We start from the raw sequence: 17,585 nt of genomic DNA, 5'->3' as shown, positions 1-17,585 counted from the left end.
CAAAAAAAAACAGAATGAAAGTGACTATTTTAGTGACTAGTTCTCCTTTTTGTATTTTTCTGTCATTCATATTTAACATATCTAAAGTCAAAGTTGGCATCTTTTTTTAAAACCAGTCTCTTCTCTGATGTTTTCTTAGCTTAACTGTGTTGCCCTTCACCCAGGTTTGAAACTATAAGAATGTCTTTGGGTCTTCATGTTCCCTAGGTCCAGTTAGGGTCTAAATTTTGTGGCCCTTCATTTTCTTCTCATTTCTGTTTTTAGTATTAACTATTGTACCCCTTTTTAAAGTTAATTTCCACTTTTGGGGTCTCTTTTTATCTCTTTGCTGCATTAATTTCCTTTTGCCTCCACTTTTATCCTGTCACTTCTCTGTGCAGCCTGTCCCTAGAGTTTATGGAGTTAAATGCAGATTCCTTAACCTATTACAGAAATCCTGTCAGACTGGCTTCAACTTACTTTTCCAGCTTTTAAAATTTTTGTCCCTTCATATTGAAAATATTTTGCTTTCTTTTTTAGATATTTCTTGAAACATAGGCTTTCCTCTTTTTGCACCTTCATATAACGTGGCATTTCTGCTCCGGTTTCATCTCCATGTCTTACCTGTCTGGGGTCTATTCTTTCTTTGTGCACATTTTCCATGACTGTCTTCCCAGTGCTCACTGAGTCCCTTTCTTGAAATCTGGAAGTATTCATTGCTTTTTGTTTGTTTGTATTTTTGCATGTATGTTTTATCACCTTTTTATCCCTTATACATTTTTTTTTGCATGCCTGTGTGTTATCTAAAACATTGAAGGACTATAAGTTATATACCTTCTGATATACCATGTAGTTTGGTATTAGTCTTTTGTATGTGTTAGGCATTTGTGGAGTGTATATTAACTTGTTCTTTGCTCCAGTTTTCCTGATAATGCTAAACCCATGGAATGTCTTGAGTAATAGAGGTACTTTTGTTATCTTTAGTCTTCAGACTACATGTGAGAATTTAACTGGTGAGATGACTTTTGGGTGGGGGCTAGCCAGACCGGAAAGACCAAGGTTAGTGCTATCAACTGACTTCAGGAGGAGGTGGGCTGCTTCGGTCATGACTACATACTGAGACCCCAGTAAAGGCTTTGGACACAGTTCCTCAGGTTCCTGGTTGTTAAAAGACATTGATACATTTAGGAGGATTGTGCACCTCTCTTGGGGTCACAGAGGCTCTACTTTGGGAACCCTCCCAGACCTCACCTTATGTGCTTTCTTCATTTGTATCTTTTTTTCTGTAATAACACTTCCTGTGAGTTCTGTCAGTGGTTGTAGTGAATTATAGAATCAGGGAGTAGTGAGGGCCAGAGAGAAGGGAATCCTGGGATTCCTCAGCTTGCGGTTGGCATCTGAGATCTTGGGCAGACTTAATAGTTTGGAGGGCTGTGTCCCAATGTGTGAGATGTGACCCTGGGTAAGATCAGAATGTAGCTGGTGTCAGAACAACAGTGGCAGAGAAATCGGGATTTGATATTTTCCACACAGTGCTCAGTTTAGTTTTGTTGAAAAATCGTAAGAGTACCCCACAAATATTTCTAGATAGATTAAGTTTGAAGACAGTGACTTTTAGGATTTGGCTAGTAGGTACAAAGAGAAGAAATTATAATGAAAAGCTGGTAAAATTAGAAAGAAAAGCAAAGAAATTATTAAGATAAAGGTTATTTCTAAGGGGTTAGGGAATCTTCTCACAATCAGGAAGGGGCATATAAAGGACTTCTGCAGTGCCAATAATATTTTGTTTCTTAACTTGTGCTTGTATGAGGTGGCTTTATAATTACTTTTAAAGTATATTTTTGTGTTTTATTATATGTTGTGTTCTTTATTGTATGATGTTTTTAAAAACTTTACAAAACACTTTATGCCCTCTTTGATTCTGCATAGCCTTCCTTGACTACATTTGTCTAAGATAGTATTTCCCAACCACCAAACTCAAACCCTCTGCTGTTAGTTGAATCTGATTTAGAGTGACTGTGGACCTCCTCTTCCTGGCAACGCCCTTCTCTCCCGCCCACCCACCCACCACCCCCAGGGCACATTTGGCATTGTCTGGAGACATTTTTAGTGCTAATGGGAAGGGTCCTAGTGGATAGAGGCCAAACATTGTATATTGTATATGACAGCCTCGTCAACAAACCATTATCTATCAGGTCCCAAATGTCAATAGTGCTGAGATTGAGAAAGAAAAAGTTAATAGCCCTCTGAGGCTGCAGTTATAATTTGAAATAGATCTCTGTAGTTCTCTGGTTTTCTTTCTGGTGTTCTAGGATAGAAAGAGGAAGTCGTTCATTCATGAATTTTAGTTTTTTATTTCTCTGATTGTCACAGATCTTAAAGCTACTCTCCCTGGTAAAGGGATAGGGAAATGACAAGTTAATTTTTTTAATAGGTATTCTTTTGGTAACTTCTCCTTGAAATATTATAATCTTGTTGTGGTTTGTGTCATGGAGTTGGTTCCAATTCATATACAGGAGCAGAAAACCTCATCTTTCTCCCACGGAACAGCTGGTAGTTTCAAACTGCTGACCTTGTGGTTCACAGCCCGATTCGTAACTGCTACACTATCAGAACTCCTTGCTATACTCTTAGTAATGCTTTAATTTCAGGGTGAAAACAAAGACAGCTGCCAAATATGGCCTTTCAGCACAGCCTCGCCTGGTGGATATCATTGCTGCAGTCCCACCTCAGTATCGAAAGGTCTTGGTTCCCAAGTTAAAGGCAAAACCCATCAGAACTGCCAGTGGGGTGAGTGGCTCAATTCCTGAAATAATCAGCTGATCATATTCGATTCTGCTAGAAATACCTGCCTTCATATACCTTCTTTGACATTTAAGTTTATATCCTTAACATACATAATCTATGAATAAACTAAAAAATAATAATAATAATAATAACACCAACCTTTCTTCCTCAACACTCTACTGAACTGAGTTTGAGAATTCATTGCAGAGGCCACGCAGAACTCAGAGACCATATTACAGTTAGAGAGTTTAATAGGAAAGTTAACAGGTTACAATGTTGTTGTGGTTATGTGCCATGGAGTCAGTTCTGACTCTAGCGACCCTGTACAGGGTTTCCGAGGCTGCAAATCTTTATGGGAGCAGAAAGCCTCATCTTTCTCCCGCGGAGCAGCTGGTAGTTTTGAACTGCTGACCGATATTAACAGCCCGATTCGTAACCACTACGCTACAGGACCAGAAAATGCTCAGGGCACAATTCTTAGAGTCAGGACAATCTCTCCTCTGCTGTGACCACAAGTGAGCCTTTCTCTGGCCCTTGGCCTCTCGGCTCTGCTCTGGTAGTGTTACAAAAGCTTTTTTAGGGCTGTTGATAAATACTCACAGGCACACCACTCCACTATAAGCCTCAGCCTGCAGGCGCTCTGTGACTCAGCCAGCTAGTTCCCTTAAGTGCCTGGAGGCACACCACTGCTGTAAGCAAGCCTCCTGCCTAAAGTCATTCAGCTCACTGCTCTGTCTTGTTCTCTGGTTCTCTTGCTGCTGCTGCTGCTTTTTTTTCCCCAAACTCCTCCTCCAGTGTCATAGCTTTCTGTCCCTGGGTTGAGGAAGTTCAGTGTTCAGGGATCTCTGAGTCTAAAGAACCTGTGCCACTCCTGTCTCTCCTTAATTGGTAGTGAGATCTCCAGCTGGTGCTTCTGAGATGGCTCATTTTGTGTACATTAAAGTTCCAAACTTTTACAATGATAATTAACCCTGTTAACCACTTACAACTGGATCATATAATCCTTTCAGCATCTACTCCCACCTTCTCTTACCCAGACCCCTCAGGGTAAAAATGTTGTTTGTTGGGAGTTACAAAGAGTAAGGCTAGAAGAGACATAGTAAATCATTCACTTCATTTCAGTTAAGTTTTGAATATTTAGTATTTGGTGTTTTCCTTGGGCTTGTCACTTATCAAAATAAGTATTTAGCAAACCTTCAAACCTGATGGATACAGCTGCTTCCATGACACAATCCTCTGCACTATTACTACATCTGACCATTTCTTTCTTTGAAGGCTATTCTTGTTCTGTTAACCGCTAAAAGTCGTAAACCCAAAACCAAACCTCATTGCTTTTGCGTCAATTCTGACTCATAGCAACCCTAAGGACACAGTAAAATTGCCCTCAGAGGGTTTCCAAGTAGTAATCTTTATGGGAACAGACTGCCACATCTTTCTCCATTGGAGTAGCTAGTGGGTTCAAACCACCAACCTTTTGGTTACCCACCAAGCATGTAACCACTGTGCCATCAGGGCTCCTACTGTTTTTATTGCTGTAATAGAGGGGGGACTTCAAAAAGTTTGTGGAAACATTTCATTATCTTTTAATTCCATTTTTTCACAAACTTTTTGAAGTCCATTCATACATTCTTTGGCAGTCTCATCCATTTGATGTTCTTAACCATTGCCATATGCTGACTGCCTGCTCTGACTTCTTCCCAAGCTTCAGGCTCAGAGCTGATTGCTTGTTAAATATTTCCCCCTTTTACTGCCTGTTTTAAAATAACTAAAACTAATTCAACAACCAAAAAACTAACCTCAGACTTGCTCATTCATCTTTACTGTCCATCTTAAGTTCATGGTATCACTGTCTTCCTTATTTCCCAGAAATGTATTGCACATTTTCCACTGTTGTCTGTGTTTCTTGTTTAGATCATTTGTCATTTCCCAGATGGCTTACTTTGTCTTACCTGCGCCAAAGCCTTCTTCCGCAAGTTACCTGAATGATTGCTTAAAACTACAACGCAATTCACAATGCAATTCAGAAATACACAGCTGATTGTCGTTCACTGTCCACTCTGCAGTCTCACCTCCAGGCCTTTTTCCTGCTGTACCTCTCATGGTGCGTTAGTTGTTTGGATGTTTTTGAGTTCTTGTTTTCAACACCATCCTATTAGTAGTGGCATTATTATTAATAACAACAATAATAGCTACCACATGTTGGCCACCTATTCTACACCAGTCACTAGGCCGACTAGTTTGGCTGTGTTTTCTAATTTAATTCTCAGAACTATCTTGAGAGGTAGGTAGTATTTTCTTCATTTTATAAGATAGGAAATACATAGTAAGAGATAAGAGAGAAAATTCAAACCTAAATCTTTCTGATGACTTCAAAGTCATTGCCTTTTTCACCCTATCAGTAATTTTTAAACTGTAGTCTACAAAGGTATAGAGTTCCTTGGAAGTTTTTTTTTTTTAAGAGCCACTGTGGAAAATAAGGAGTCCTGGTGTGGTACTGTAGGATAAGCCCTGGACGGCTAATCACAGTCAGTGATTCAAACCCACCAACCTCTCCTCGGAAACACTCTACAGGGTTGCTGTGAGTTGGAACCAACTCAGTGGTGCTTAACAGCAACAAGGTCATGGGGAGGAATAGGAAACCATGAGAGGAGATCCCATCTCTACTTCATCTTTTATATATTGAAGTTCTAAGTAAAATGTTACTTGAGAGGATTGTTCCGCTGCTGAGTGATATTGTCAGTCGCAAAAGGACAAATATTGTATGAGACCACAATTGTAAAAAAAAGCCAAGAAAAGGTTCTCACACTAACATAAACATTCTTTGTTGGTTACAGGTGGAAGGGAAGGAGACTAGAGGGTCAACGCATGTGAACTTAGGTGAAGGGGAAAGCAACATATAATAAGAGAAATTGGCACAAAAACTGATGGAGGCAGGGGAAGACTTGGAGAGGGGTGCTTTAATAAAAAAGAAAGAAGGAACGCAGCATTGTTAATGCCTTCAAATTCCCCTGTGTATCGATCTCTGATTGTATTTCTCGCTACTTCTGACAGATAATCTCTCTCCAGAATTGTGTATTAATTATCTCATAATAGTCTTTAATTAATCTTTCTAGATTGCTGTTGTGGCAGTGATGTGCAAACCCCATAGATGTCCACACATCAGTTTTACAGGAAATATATGTGTGTAAGTATAATGATTTTGCTATGTTGTGTGTGTGTGTTTCATTGAACTAAGTCCCCTAGAGCCTTTGATAAGTGTGTACTAGTAAAAACTTCCATGTAATAAATTTATAAATTACTTCTTGAAACAAGCAACCATTGTTTCAATACTTTAAAACCACTGTTTCAATACTTTAAAAGTGGAACATAAAAATATTTAATTTGTTGCAATATATAAGAAAAAATATAAAACAATAAATAATTAACAGATGAAACATGGAAACATGATAGACCTAAATTCCAATTGTCAGAAATTTAAAGTGAATTTGGATCAGAAAAGTATCAAAATGGAAGGTTATCTATATAAATAGTTATTAGACTTTTTTTAAGTAAGAGAAATTAGCAAAAGATTCTGTATGAATCAAGGTAGGAAAGTTGAAAGGTAGTAAGATTTCCTTGACTATGGTTATCAAGAAAGCATTATACATATTCATCTAAACTTAAAGAAAACTTAGGACCTCTTATTTGTCCCTAGAAATATAAACCTTTAGAGCAGGGGTGGGAACATCCGGCTCACTGGCCAAATAAAGTCATCGAAATCATTTGGTCTGCCCTTGCCAAAGCAACTGCAGCTATCACGTTGTTGTTGTTGTTAAATGCCTTCGAGTTGGTGCCAACCCATAGCGACCCTGTATAGGGTTTCCGAGGAGCGACTGGTGAGCTTGAACCGCTGACCTTGCAGTTCAAATGGCTTTACAGTCTGGCGCATTAACGCAGTGTTAGGGGTAAGTTAATTGAATAGCAGGTTAATTTTTAAGTTGATAATTTTGTATGACCTGTGAATGACGTTATAAATTTTGACAGAAAAAAGGTTCCCACCCTTGCTTTAAAGTTACAGTGACTGCAATGTTTTGGAAGTGAATGTAAAGTCTTGTGTACTTGTTAGTAGAAAATGTATTATTTGCAGATACTTCAAAGGTAGACCTTTCTGCTAGAATTTGAAAATGAAACTCTTGATTCCAGGATTTTCTGGAGAATACATGCTTGAACCAGATAATTGAAATAAGTTTTGTATCTGACAGCCTAATCCATTTGTTTGTATTGGCAGATACTGCCCTGGCGGACCTGACTCAGATTTTGAGTATTCAACTCAGTCTTATACTGGATATGAGGTAAAGTAATTTAAGATTGTTTTGATGAAATGTTATAAAATGGGGTTTTGTTTTTTTACCTCTTTACAAAAATAGTTGTGCCTTCACCGAATAATTAATGATTGTGTACAAGTGCCATTATTCTAGTCACTGGAGAAATACAAGTTTACAGCAACCTTTTGAAGGTAGACACTATTAGTATCTCAGCTTTTCATTATCTCAAAAGTTGGTCTGACACAAGTTGAGTACCTCATTTTTCTTGTTGTCATTAATAATTGCCTTTTAATATCAGTATCTTTATAAACTTGATCTTTATTTGTCTTTGGGGATTGGAAACATTGCATAGAAACTTACAGATATATCTTAATTCATATGTACATTAAAAAAAATACACAAATCATAAAAATTTACTCCAAAAATGAAGAAGAGTTGGACAACATTGGCATTTTGTCTTTTGTAGTTATAACTCTTTGTGGAAGGTTCTGGATCATCTGGATTACCCTCTAGGAATGCGATAGCATTTCTAGTCTGTATGAAACTTGCTTGTATGGTTATTTACTTATTTTCGTCATATATTTTGTGGTAAAATCTTCCTGAATCGCTTTACTGAAGCAATCAGCATTTGGGTCCATGTTCTCAAGGAATTGAAATGCTCCTGATTTAGTTTAGAAAATTAAACCAATGTGTCAATGTTTTGAACAGTAAATCATAAAATTGAACTTCTGTAAATGAACATATGACACTAATATATACAAATTACATACTGCAAAACCCCACAGATGGTTGGTTGTAAGTGTGGTTTGTTGTAACTCAAATATGCTGCAAGTTGAGGACTACCTATACTAATCAATGTTAAGCAGATAATTACAGTAGGGTACAGAGATAGATAGTAGCTGAGCTGATGAGACTTTAGCTGTGTTGGTTAGTAAGGGATTCTTTGAGGAGGTGATAACTAAGGTGAGACCTAATTGGCATGAAGGAACCAGTCAAAGGACTATCAAGAAAGAGCATTTCTAGCAGAGAGAATAAGTAGAAGCAACACACCAAAGTAGAAATGACTTTGGGGTGGTCCAGAGCATCGGTAAATGGAATCCTGAAGTTGGGGAGAGAGATCAAGTTATTTGTAAGTCAGGTAAGAGTCTGCGTTTTATTATAGGTGCGATGATAAGCCATTAGTGTTTAAAGCAGGGGAGATGATATAATCTAATTGAAGTCTTTCAAAGGTTTTTTAGGTTTCTGTGTGAAAGGAGGAGACCAATAAAGAGGCTTTTGAAGGTGTCGAGTTCTTCAGAAGTGACCAGGAGCCAGTAAATCACTGATTTTTTTTTCTTCTATTTATGTTTCTCATTTTATCCATTTTCCATGGCTCACGATTCTAAAAATGTGAAAGGAATTACTCCGTGAAAAGTAACTCTCTTACTCCTATCCCGTAGCGATTCTTTCCTGCTCCCCACGTGTAGTTGTTATTGTTATTATGTGCTGTGGAGTCATTTCTGACTCATAGTGACCCTATACAGGGTTTCCGAGGCTGTAAATCTTTACGGGAGCAGAAAGTCTCATCTTTCTCCTGTGGAACAGCTAATAGTTTCGAACTACTGACCCTGAGGTTCACAGCCCAATTCGTAACCACTACGCTACCAGAGCTTCTTCCACAGGTAGTTGTTGTTGTTGTTGTCAGGTGCTATCGAGTCGGAACCGACTCATAGCGACCCCATGCACAGCAGAACGAAACGATGTCCGATCCTGGGCCAACCTCACTACCGCTGCCACACTTGAGTCCATCAATGATGCCACCTGGCCAATCCATCTCATTAGAGGTCTTCGTCTTTTCTCTGACCCTCTACCTTACCCAGCATGACATCCTTCTCCAACGATTGTTTCCTCCGGACAATATATCCAAAGTATGAGAGATGAAGCTTAGCCATCCTGGCCTCCAAGGAGCACTCTGGCTGCAATTCTTCCAAAACAGTTCTTTTGGCAGTCCATGGCACTTTCAGTATTCTCCTCCAACACCACAACTCAAAGGCATCAATTCTTCTACCATCTTCCTTATTCACTGTCCAGCTTTCGCATCCATATGAGGCTATTGAAAACACAATGGCCTGGGTCAGGCGCACCTTAGTCCTCAAGCTGACATCTCTGTTCTTCAATACTTTAAAAAGTTCCTGTGCAGCAGATTTGCCCAGTGCAATACGTTGTTTGATCTCTTGACTGCTGCTTCCGTGAGTGTTGATAGTTGATCCAAGAAGAATGAAGTCCTTGACAACTTCAATCTTTTCTCCATTGATAAGAATGTTGTTTATTGGTCCAGTGGTGAGGATTTTTATTTTCTTGACATTGAGATGTAATCCATATCGAAGACTGTGCTCTTTGATCTTCATAATTAAATGTTTCAAGTCCTCTTCACTTTCAGCGGTCAAGGTTGTATCATCTGCATATCGCAGGTTGTTAATGAGTCTTCCTCCAATCCTGATGCCACGTTTTTCTTCGTAGAACCCAGCTTCTTGTATTATTTGCTCAGCACACAGGTTGAATAAGTATGGTGAAAGAATACAAACACCTTTCCCAATTTTAAAACATTCAGTGTTCCCATGTTCTGTTCGAACAACTGCTTCTTGGTCTAGGTACAGATTTCTTAGAAGTACAATTAAGTGTTCTGGAATACTCATACTTCTCAATGTTGTCCATAGCTTGTCATGATCCACACAATCAAAAGCCTTTGTGTAGTCAATAAAGCACAGGTAAACATCCTTCTGATATTCTCTGCTTTCAGCCAAGATCCATCAGACATCAGCAATGATATCTCTTGTTCTACGGCCTCTTCTGAATCCAGCTTGAACCTCTGGAAGTTCTCTGTCAATGTATGATTGTAGCCATTTCTGTATTACCTTTAGCAAAACTTTACTCGCTTGAGTACCTGTGTAGTTAGTACTACTTATTTTCTGTATATCCTTCAGAATATTTTATGGATCTGTGGAGAAACAAACATATATAAAATTTTTAGCTTCCATAAGTGGTAGTGATCACAACACTGTTCTGCATCTTGCCTTTCTTACGTGACAATAGATCTTATATCATTACACCTCCTCATTTATCAACTATGATAATGTAGCATTTTGCATTTATGTCCATGGTAAGAAACCGTCTATCCTACTATTTTGCACTTTAATGACACACATCTGGCAGTAATAAATGCCGAGGTGTGAAGTGAGTATAATGCTGACTGTGATGGTTAGGGTTATGTGTCATCCTGGCTAGGTCATGATTCTCAGTGGTTCCACAGTTAGGTAATGATGTAATTTAGTAGTTATGTAATGTTGAAATTTGATAGTTATGTAAGAATGTAAATTGGTAGTCGTGTAATAATGGAGTCATTTCCCATTTTGTTACCTGATGTGGTCATCTCCCATTTCACGTAGTACCAATATTTACAAAATAGCCTGTTCTTTGGAAACTAACCATGTCATTAAGTGAGACATGGGCGTACATGTTTTATAACTGGAGACTGTATTTCATTTTATAACAACAGCATCAAGGGTTTCAAACCATGCTATATTTAATAACTTTGTTTGAAGGTCATTTTACCAGGTACCTCTTTTACATTTATACACACATCTATGTCATACACAAATTCAAGTTGAAACTGAAGAAAATTAAGACAAATTCACAAGAGTGAATTCAGATATGTTACTGTTGTTGTTAGGTGCCATCAAGTTGATTCTAACTCATGGTGACCGTATGCACACCAGAACAAAACACTGCCTTTAATGAGCCATCCTCACAGTCATTAAGCTTGAGCCCATTGCTCCTGCCACTGTGCAAATGGGGATCTTCTTCTTTTTATCTGACCTTCCACTTTATCCAGCATGATGCCCTTCTATAGGGACTGGTCCCTCCTAATAATATGAAGTAGGAGAGAAGGAGTCTCACCATCCTGGCTTCCAAGGAGCATTCTGGTTGTACTTCTTCCAAGACAGATTTGTTTGTTCTAGTAGTCTAAGGTACTTTTAATATTCTTCTCCAACACCATAATTCAAATGTGTCAATTCTTCTACAGTCTTCTTTATTCACTGTCCAATTTTCATGTGCAAAAGAGGCAATTGAAAATACCATGGCTTGGGTCAAGCACATTGTAGTCCTCAAACTAACATCTTTGCTCTTCAACACTTTAAAGAAGTCTTGTGCAGCAGTTTTGCTGATTTATTGACTGTTCTTTCCATGAGTATTGATTGTGGATCCAAGCAAAATGAAGTTTTTGACAACTTCAGTCTTTTCTCTATTTATATGGATGTTGTTTATTGGTCCAGTGCTGAGGATTTTTGTTTTCTTTACATTGATGTGCAACCCATACCGAAGGCAGTGGTCTTTGGTCTTCATTAGTAAGTATTTTAAGTCCTCTTTGATTTCAGCAAGCAAGGTTGTATCATCTGCATATCACAGGTTGTTAATGAGTCTACTTCCAGTCCTAATGCCACGTTCTTCTTCATATAATCCAGCTTCTCAAATTATTTGCTCATCATACAGATTGAAAAAGTATGGTGAAAGAATACAGCCCTGGTGCACACCTTTCCTGATTTTAAACCATTCAGTGTTTCCTTGTTCTATTTGAATGACTACCTCTTTATCTGTGTATAAGTTCCCCATGAGCACAATTAAGTGTTCCAGAGTATTCATACTCTGCAGTGTGGTCCATAGCTTGTCATAATTCATAAGTAGCCTTTGCATAATCAATAAAGCACAGATGAACATCTTTCTGGTATTCTCTGCTTCTAGCCAAGATCCATCTGATGTTAGCAGTAATATCCCTTGTTCCATGTCCCCATCTTGGCAGCTGCCTGTCAGTGTACTGCTGCAGCTATTACTGAATTATCTTTAGCAAACTTTTACTTGCATGCGATATTAATAATATTGTCCAATGATTTCCTTCTTCTGTTGAGCTACCTCTCTTTGGAATGGACGCAGTTATAAATCTCCTCCATTCAGTTGGCCAGGTAGCACTCTTCCAAATTTCTTGGCAAAGTTGAGTGAGTGCTTCCAGTTCTACATCAGTTTGTTGAAAAATTTCAATTTGTGTTTCATCAGTTACCAGAGCCTTGTTCTTTGCCAGCACCTTCAGTATATCTTTAGTACCATTGACTCTTGAAATGGCTGAACGTCGACCTTTTGTTTTTGATACAGTGACTCCATGTATTCCTGCCTTCTTCTTCTTCCTTCCTTCCCCCTCCCCCAAGCTTTTATTGTGAATTGAATGAATATTTACAGGACAGATCATCAGTTTTACATTTAACAAATCATTGCAATCATTACAATCCCCTCCATGTACCCTCAGCCAACAGTATTTACCTCTATTACCTTTTTAAAAAAATATATTTACCATATTGAAAATATATACTTGTTTAAATATCCAAAGGGCACATTTTGCAAGCCAGCCTCCTGCATGCAGGCACACTGCCTTTCTCAGTCTATGGGCTTATAGTCCTCTGCTGTTCTCTCTCTCTCTATGCCATCGCCTCCGCTGCCATCTCTGTTGTCACTGCTTTCCTGGTTAGGATCCTCACTCCTCTCATGCTCTTCCCCCTTAATGGTCCTAAGGTCCAGTGTTCCTGAAATGACAGATTAACTGCTCCCCACTTTTAGTTGTACCTCTTCTACATTTACAGTTGTGACAGTCAGCATTCATCCTGATAACAATTACTCACAATTGAATCTTAAACTGCTATCCCCATCATCACCAGACCCATCTGGACAAGAGGAAAACTATTCAGTGGGGATTCTGTGTTACCCCCTGTTTTTGACACTAGGCACCCTCGTGAAATCGTGTAAGCCAGCCACTTTATGCCTTTATAGCACCTCAATTTTGATAGCCGGTGTCTTAGTTGCCCACCCCTGTCAACCCAGTGTGTTGAGTTGGCAAGCTTGATCCTTGTTATAAAGACTCCTCTTTGGTTGGAATTTTGGGCTTCTTCATCCATAAGGAAAGTCCAGTTGATCAAGTTGTAGTCATTTATGCTTGCTTCCTGTATCAAACTTCTTTGTCTTCATTTGATTGAGTTCTAGTCAGCAAGCCATCCAAGCTAGGTTAAATGGGTGCTATCTACAAGTTTTGGAGTTCTTGCTTGTTTCCCCCGACTGTAGACCAGCTGTCTGCTTCACTCTTAACTCTAGCCCCCGGTGGGCAGGTCAGTGTCCTTGGACTTGGGAGTTAACACGTCTCCCTGAACTTCAAACCAGCCAGCCCATCCTCTTCGTTCTTCTCTCAAGGTCATCAGATGTCTATGGAACATGGCTAAACTCAGCCCATGTCTTGATTGCTGAATTTCTCTTGCTTCCACTCATAAATTGATTTGACACCTTGTATATTACTGGCTGAACACAAGATGAGTTTGGAGATGGCATCAAAACCATTATAAATCATGACAGGAAAGTAAGAAAAGTCCAAAGTGGATGTCAGAAGATTCTCTGAAACATACTCTTGAATGTTGTGAAAGTCAATGGAAGAATCAAATAAAATAGAAGTAAGAGAGTGGAATGGAAAATTTCAAAGGGCATCCCCAGAAGACAAAATTAAATATTAAAATGAAACTTGTAAAGACATGTAAAAACCAAAGAGAAGAACATGCCTGGCATTTCTCGAAATGAAAGAACTAAAATAGAATTCAGAGTCAACTTGCAATATTAAATGATTCCGTGGATAAAATATTGAATAATGCAAGAAGTATCAAAGCAAGATGGAAAGAATACAGAGTCATTATGCCAAAAAGAGTTGGTAGGTATTCATCCATTTCAGGTGGTAGCATTTGATCAAGAACCAGTGGTTTTGAAGGAAAAAGTCCAAGTTGCCCTGAAAACAATGGAGAAAAGCAATCCTTCAGGAATTCATGGCATACCAGTTGTGTTTTAACAGACAAGGTGCTGGAAGCTATACCAAGAAATTTGGAAGATAGTTTCCTGATTAGCTGACTGGAAGAGATTCATATGTGTGCCCATTCCAAAGTAAGATGATCCAATGTTGTTGTTGTTAAGTGCCGTCGAGTCGGTTCCGACCCATAGCGACCCTGTACAGGGTTTCCGAGGGTGTAAATCTTTACGGGAGTAGATAGAATATAGAAATTAGCGAACAGTATCATTAATAATCACATGAAAATAAGTGTTACTGAAGACAAAGAACAGTTTCAGCAGTACATGGAATGAACTGCCAGAAATTTAAGCTGGCTTTAGTAGAGAATATGAAATGAGGGCTATCTCTGGAAGCAGAGACTACCAGAGAGATATTTACCTGTGTTTTATTGTCTGTGCAAAGGCATTCAACTGTGTGGACCATGGAAAATTATGAAAACATTTTGAAAAGTGGGAATTCCAGAATACTTGATTGTGCTCATGTGGAACCAGAATAGGCAGTCATTTGAATGGAACAAGGAGATACTGTGTAGTTTAAAATGATTAAAAGTGTGTACTAGGGTTTCATCATATTTATTCAATCTATATGCTGAGAAATAATTCAAGATGCTGGAGTATAAGAAGTATAAAACATCAGGATTGGAGGAAGATTTATAAATAATCTACAATATGCAGATTGTACAACTTTGCTTGCTGAGAGTGGAGGCCTGGAAGTACTTCCTGATGAAAATCAAAGCTTATAGCTTACAACATGGATTACACCTCAACCTAAAGGAAGCAACCCTCCTTAAAATTATCTTCATGATAAACGGAGAAAATATTTAAGTTGTCAAGAACTTAATTTACTTAGATCCACTATCAACACCCATGTAAGCAGTAGTCAAGAAATCAAAATGATGAATTACATTGGGCAAATCTGCAAAAGTCTTTTTTAAAGTGTTCAAAAGCAAAGATGCCACTTTGTGCCTGACCCAAGCCATGGGATTTTTGATGACCACATATACATGTGAAAACTGGACAGTGAATCAGGAATACTAAAGAAGAATTGATGCCTTTGAATTATGGTGTTGACAAAGACTATGGAATATATCTTGGGTTTCCAGAAGAACAAAGAAATCTGTCTTTTAAGTATAGAGAATATTTCTTAAAAGCCATAAAAGACTATCTCACATACTTTGGACATGTTATCAGGAGGGACCAGTCCCTGGAGAAAAATGTGCTTGGAAAATACAGTGTCAGTGAAAAAAAGGAGTCCCTCAATGAGTTAGATTGATTGGCACAGTGGCTGTGACAATGAATTCAAGCATAGCAACATAGCAAAATTGTGAAGATGGTGAAGGACTGGTCAGTGTTCCGTTCTGTTGTGCATAGGGTCACTATGAGTCAGAGTGACTCTTAAGTCATCTAACAGAAACAGCATGTCTGTGAATGTCATGGGAGCCTGGTGATGTTATATAGTAAGGACTGGATTGAACTACAAGGCCCGTGGTTCAGGGCCCCCAGAAAGATGAGGCTTTCTATTTCTACCAAGATTTAAAGCCTTGGAAATGCTGTACATTGTGCCTACAAGTTAGAACCAATGCAGTGACACTTAACAACAACAACATGAATGTCATAATAATTCTGTGACCCTGGGGATTCAGTAAGTACACAAAAGACAAATAGGATCCAAGGAAACACCCTGGAATTAAAAACTTATGACAGTGAGGATGTACTAGCCCAATGATATTTTGTACTTTATTCTGAATGCTGAAAAAACAGAGAAAGAAAGAAACACAATACAAGTTTAGTATTCCTAACCATAGAGAATTTTATTATTAATATAACGCTTTGGAACTACTTTTTAATTTTAATTCACATGTGAGTATAACAGGATATTTATCTTTTTTTTTTTTTTTCTTTTCCTTAGCCAACCTCCATGAGAGCTATCCGTGCTAGATATGACCCTTTTCTGCAGACAAGACACCGAATAGAGCAGGTAAAAATTTTAAAGCATTTTGGAATTAGAATTTTGTCTGTAGTAAAATGTTATTGTTGCTTGATTGGGCTGAACCTGAAAATAATGTTGAGCCTGAAAAATATTTCCTTTTTATAAGCTTTTCATATCTGTCCAGAGAGGAAAATAATGTTGCAATGTATAACAAGGTCTTAAGATGACTATGTTCTGAGACTGTGTTTTTATTTAAGGACTGTTTTTCTGAATTTCTTTCAATATATAGAAACTCATTTATGGTATGAAATTTTTGCAGTGTTAAGTTTATGAAAGTTCTAAGACTAAGGCATGTCATTTGAATTCTAGTTTCCATAAGCCAGACCAGCAAGCACGATGACTGGTTTGCTTGAGGGAATTAACTACAAAGGGGTATAAGGAACTCTTTCAGGTTATGGAAATGTTCTGTATCATGACTGTGGTATCAGTGACACAGCTTTATACATTTATCACAACTCATCAAATTATATACCCAAGTTAGTGGATTTTATTGTCTGAAAATTATGCCTACAAAGCAGACCAGTTAATACTACTATTATTGAAAATTATTCAACTATTAAAGCCAATGATGATTAAACTTGAAGAATGCTACCAACTTTTTCAATCTGCAGTTGATCAAAATGCAGTGATATTTACAAGTGATTGGAATGTGAAAGTTAAAACAAAGAGACAGGATCCATATTGGAAAATAATGGCCTTGGTGATAGAAAGGATGCTGGAGATTGCTTGATAGAATTTTGCAAAACCAACTCCTTCTTCTTGCAAAACTGTTTTCAACAACAAAAGGTAACTGACTATACACATAGAACTCACCAGATAGAATACACAGAGATCAATTTGGCTATATCTGTAAGAAGAGAGGATCAGTAAGTTAAATATTATGAGCATAATAAACAAGACTAGGGACTGACTGTGGGACTGACATTAATTGCTCATATGCAAGTTCAGGTGGAAGCTGAAGAAAATTGAAACAAGTCCATGAGAACCAAAATTTGACTAGAGACCATCTCTAGAACAGATTTGATGTATGAGACACTAATAACTGAAGACCAGAAAAGTTGTGAGATATCAAAAACATCCTACAGGAAGAAAGCAGAAGGCCATTATAAAGACAGAAAAAGAAGAAAAGACCAAAATGGATGTCAGAAGAGACTCTGAAACTTGCTCGTGAGCATAGAGAAGCTAAAGCAAATGAAAGAAATGAAGTAAAAGAGCTGAACAGAAAATTTCGAAGAGCAACTGGAGAAGACAGCAAAGTCAAATGTTACAATGAAATGTGAATTGTGCAAAGATCTGGAGTTAGAAAACCAAAAGACAAGAAAGAACACACTGAATTTCTCAAGCTGTAAGAACTGAAGAAAAAATTCAAGCCTTGGGTCACCATATTCAAGGATTCTACAGTGAACTGAAATGGACTGGTATTGGCCATTTTTAATCTGACAAATGCATGATTTACTATGCCAGGAATGACAAATTGAAGAGGAATGGTGTTGCATTCATCGTCAAAAAGAACATATGCAGATCAATCATGAGGTACAATGCTGTCTGTGATAGGATAATATCCATGTGCCTACAGGGAAGCCCAGTTAATACCACTATTATTCAAATTTACGCACCAACCA

At 38.1% G+C, this 17,585-nt stretch overlaps 1 protein-coding gene across 3 annotated transcripts in view; it reads left to right on the top strand.

The window, feature by feature from the left end:
- ELP3 (elongator acetyltransferase complex subunit 3) overlaps positions 1 to 17,585 on the top strand; it is a 145,100-nt gene that overhangs the window by 6,731 nt on the left and 120,784 nt on the right. For all 3 annotated transcript variants that reach the window (XM_006864349.1, XM_006864348.1, XM_006864347.1), the window contains 4 exons: positions 2,631 to 2,769; positions 5,880 to 5,950; positions 7,034 to 7,097; positions 15,883 to 15,951. In XM_006864349.1, the coding sequence (XP_006864411.1) occupies positions 5,898 to 5,950; positions 7,034 to 7,097; positions 15,883 to 15,951 (186 nt within the window). In that variant the 5' untranslated portion in view covers positions 2,631 to 2,769; positions 5,880 to 5,897. The remainder of the gene's footprint in view (positions 1 to 2,630; positions 2,770 to 5,879; positions 5,951 to 7,033; positions 7,098 to 15,882; positions 15,952 to 17,585) is intronic.

Source organism: Chrysochloris asiatica, unplaced genomic scaffold (genome assembly GCF_000296735.1).
Source record: "Chrysochloris asiatica unplaced genomic scaffold, ChrAsi1.0 scaffold00064, whole genome shotgun sequence".
NCBI classification, from domain to species: domain Eukaryota; kingdom Metazoa; phylum Chordata; class Mammalia; order Afrosoricida; family Chrysochloridae; genus Chrysochloris; species Chrysochloris asiatica.
This window is presented reverse-complemented; position numbering and strand designations above follow the sequence as displayed.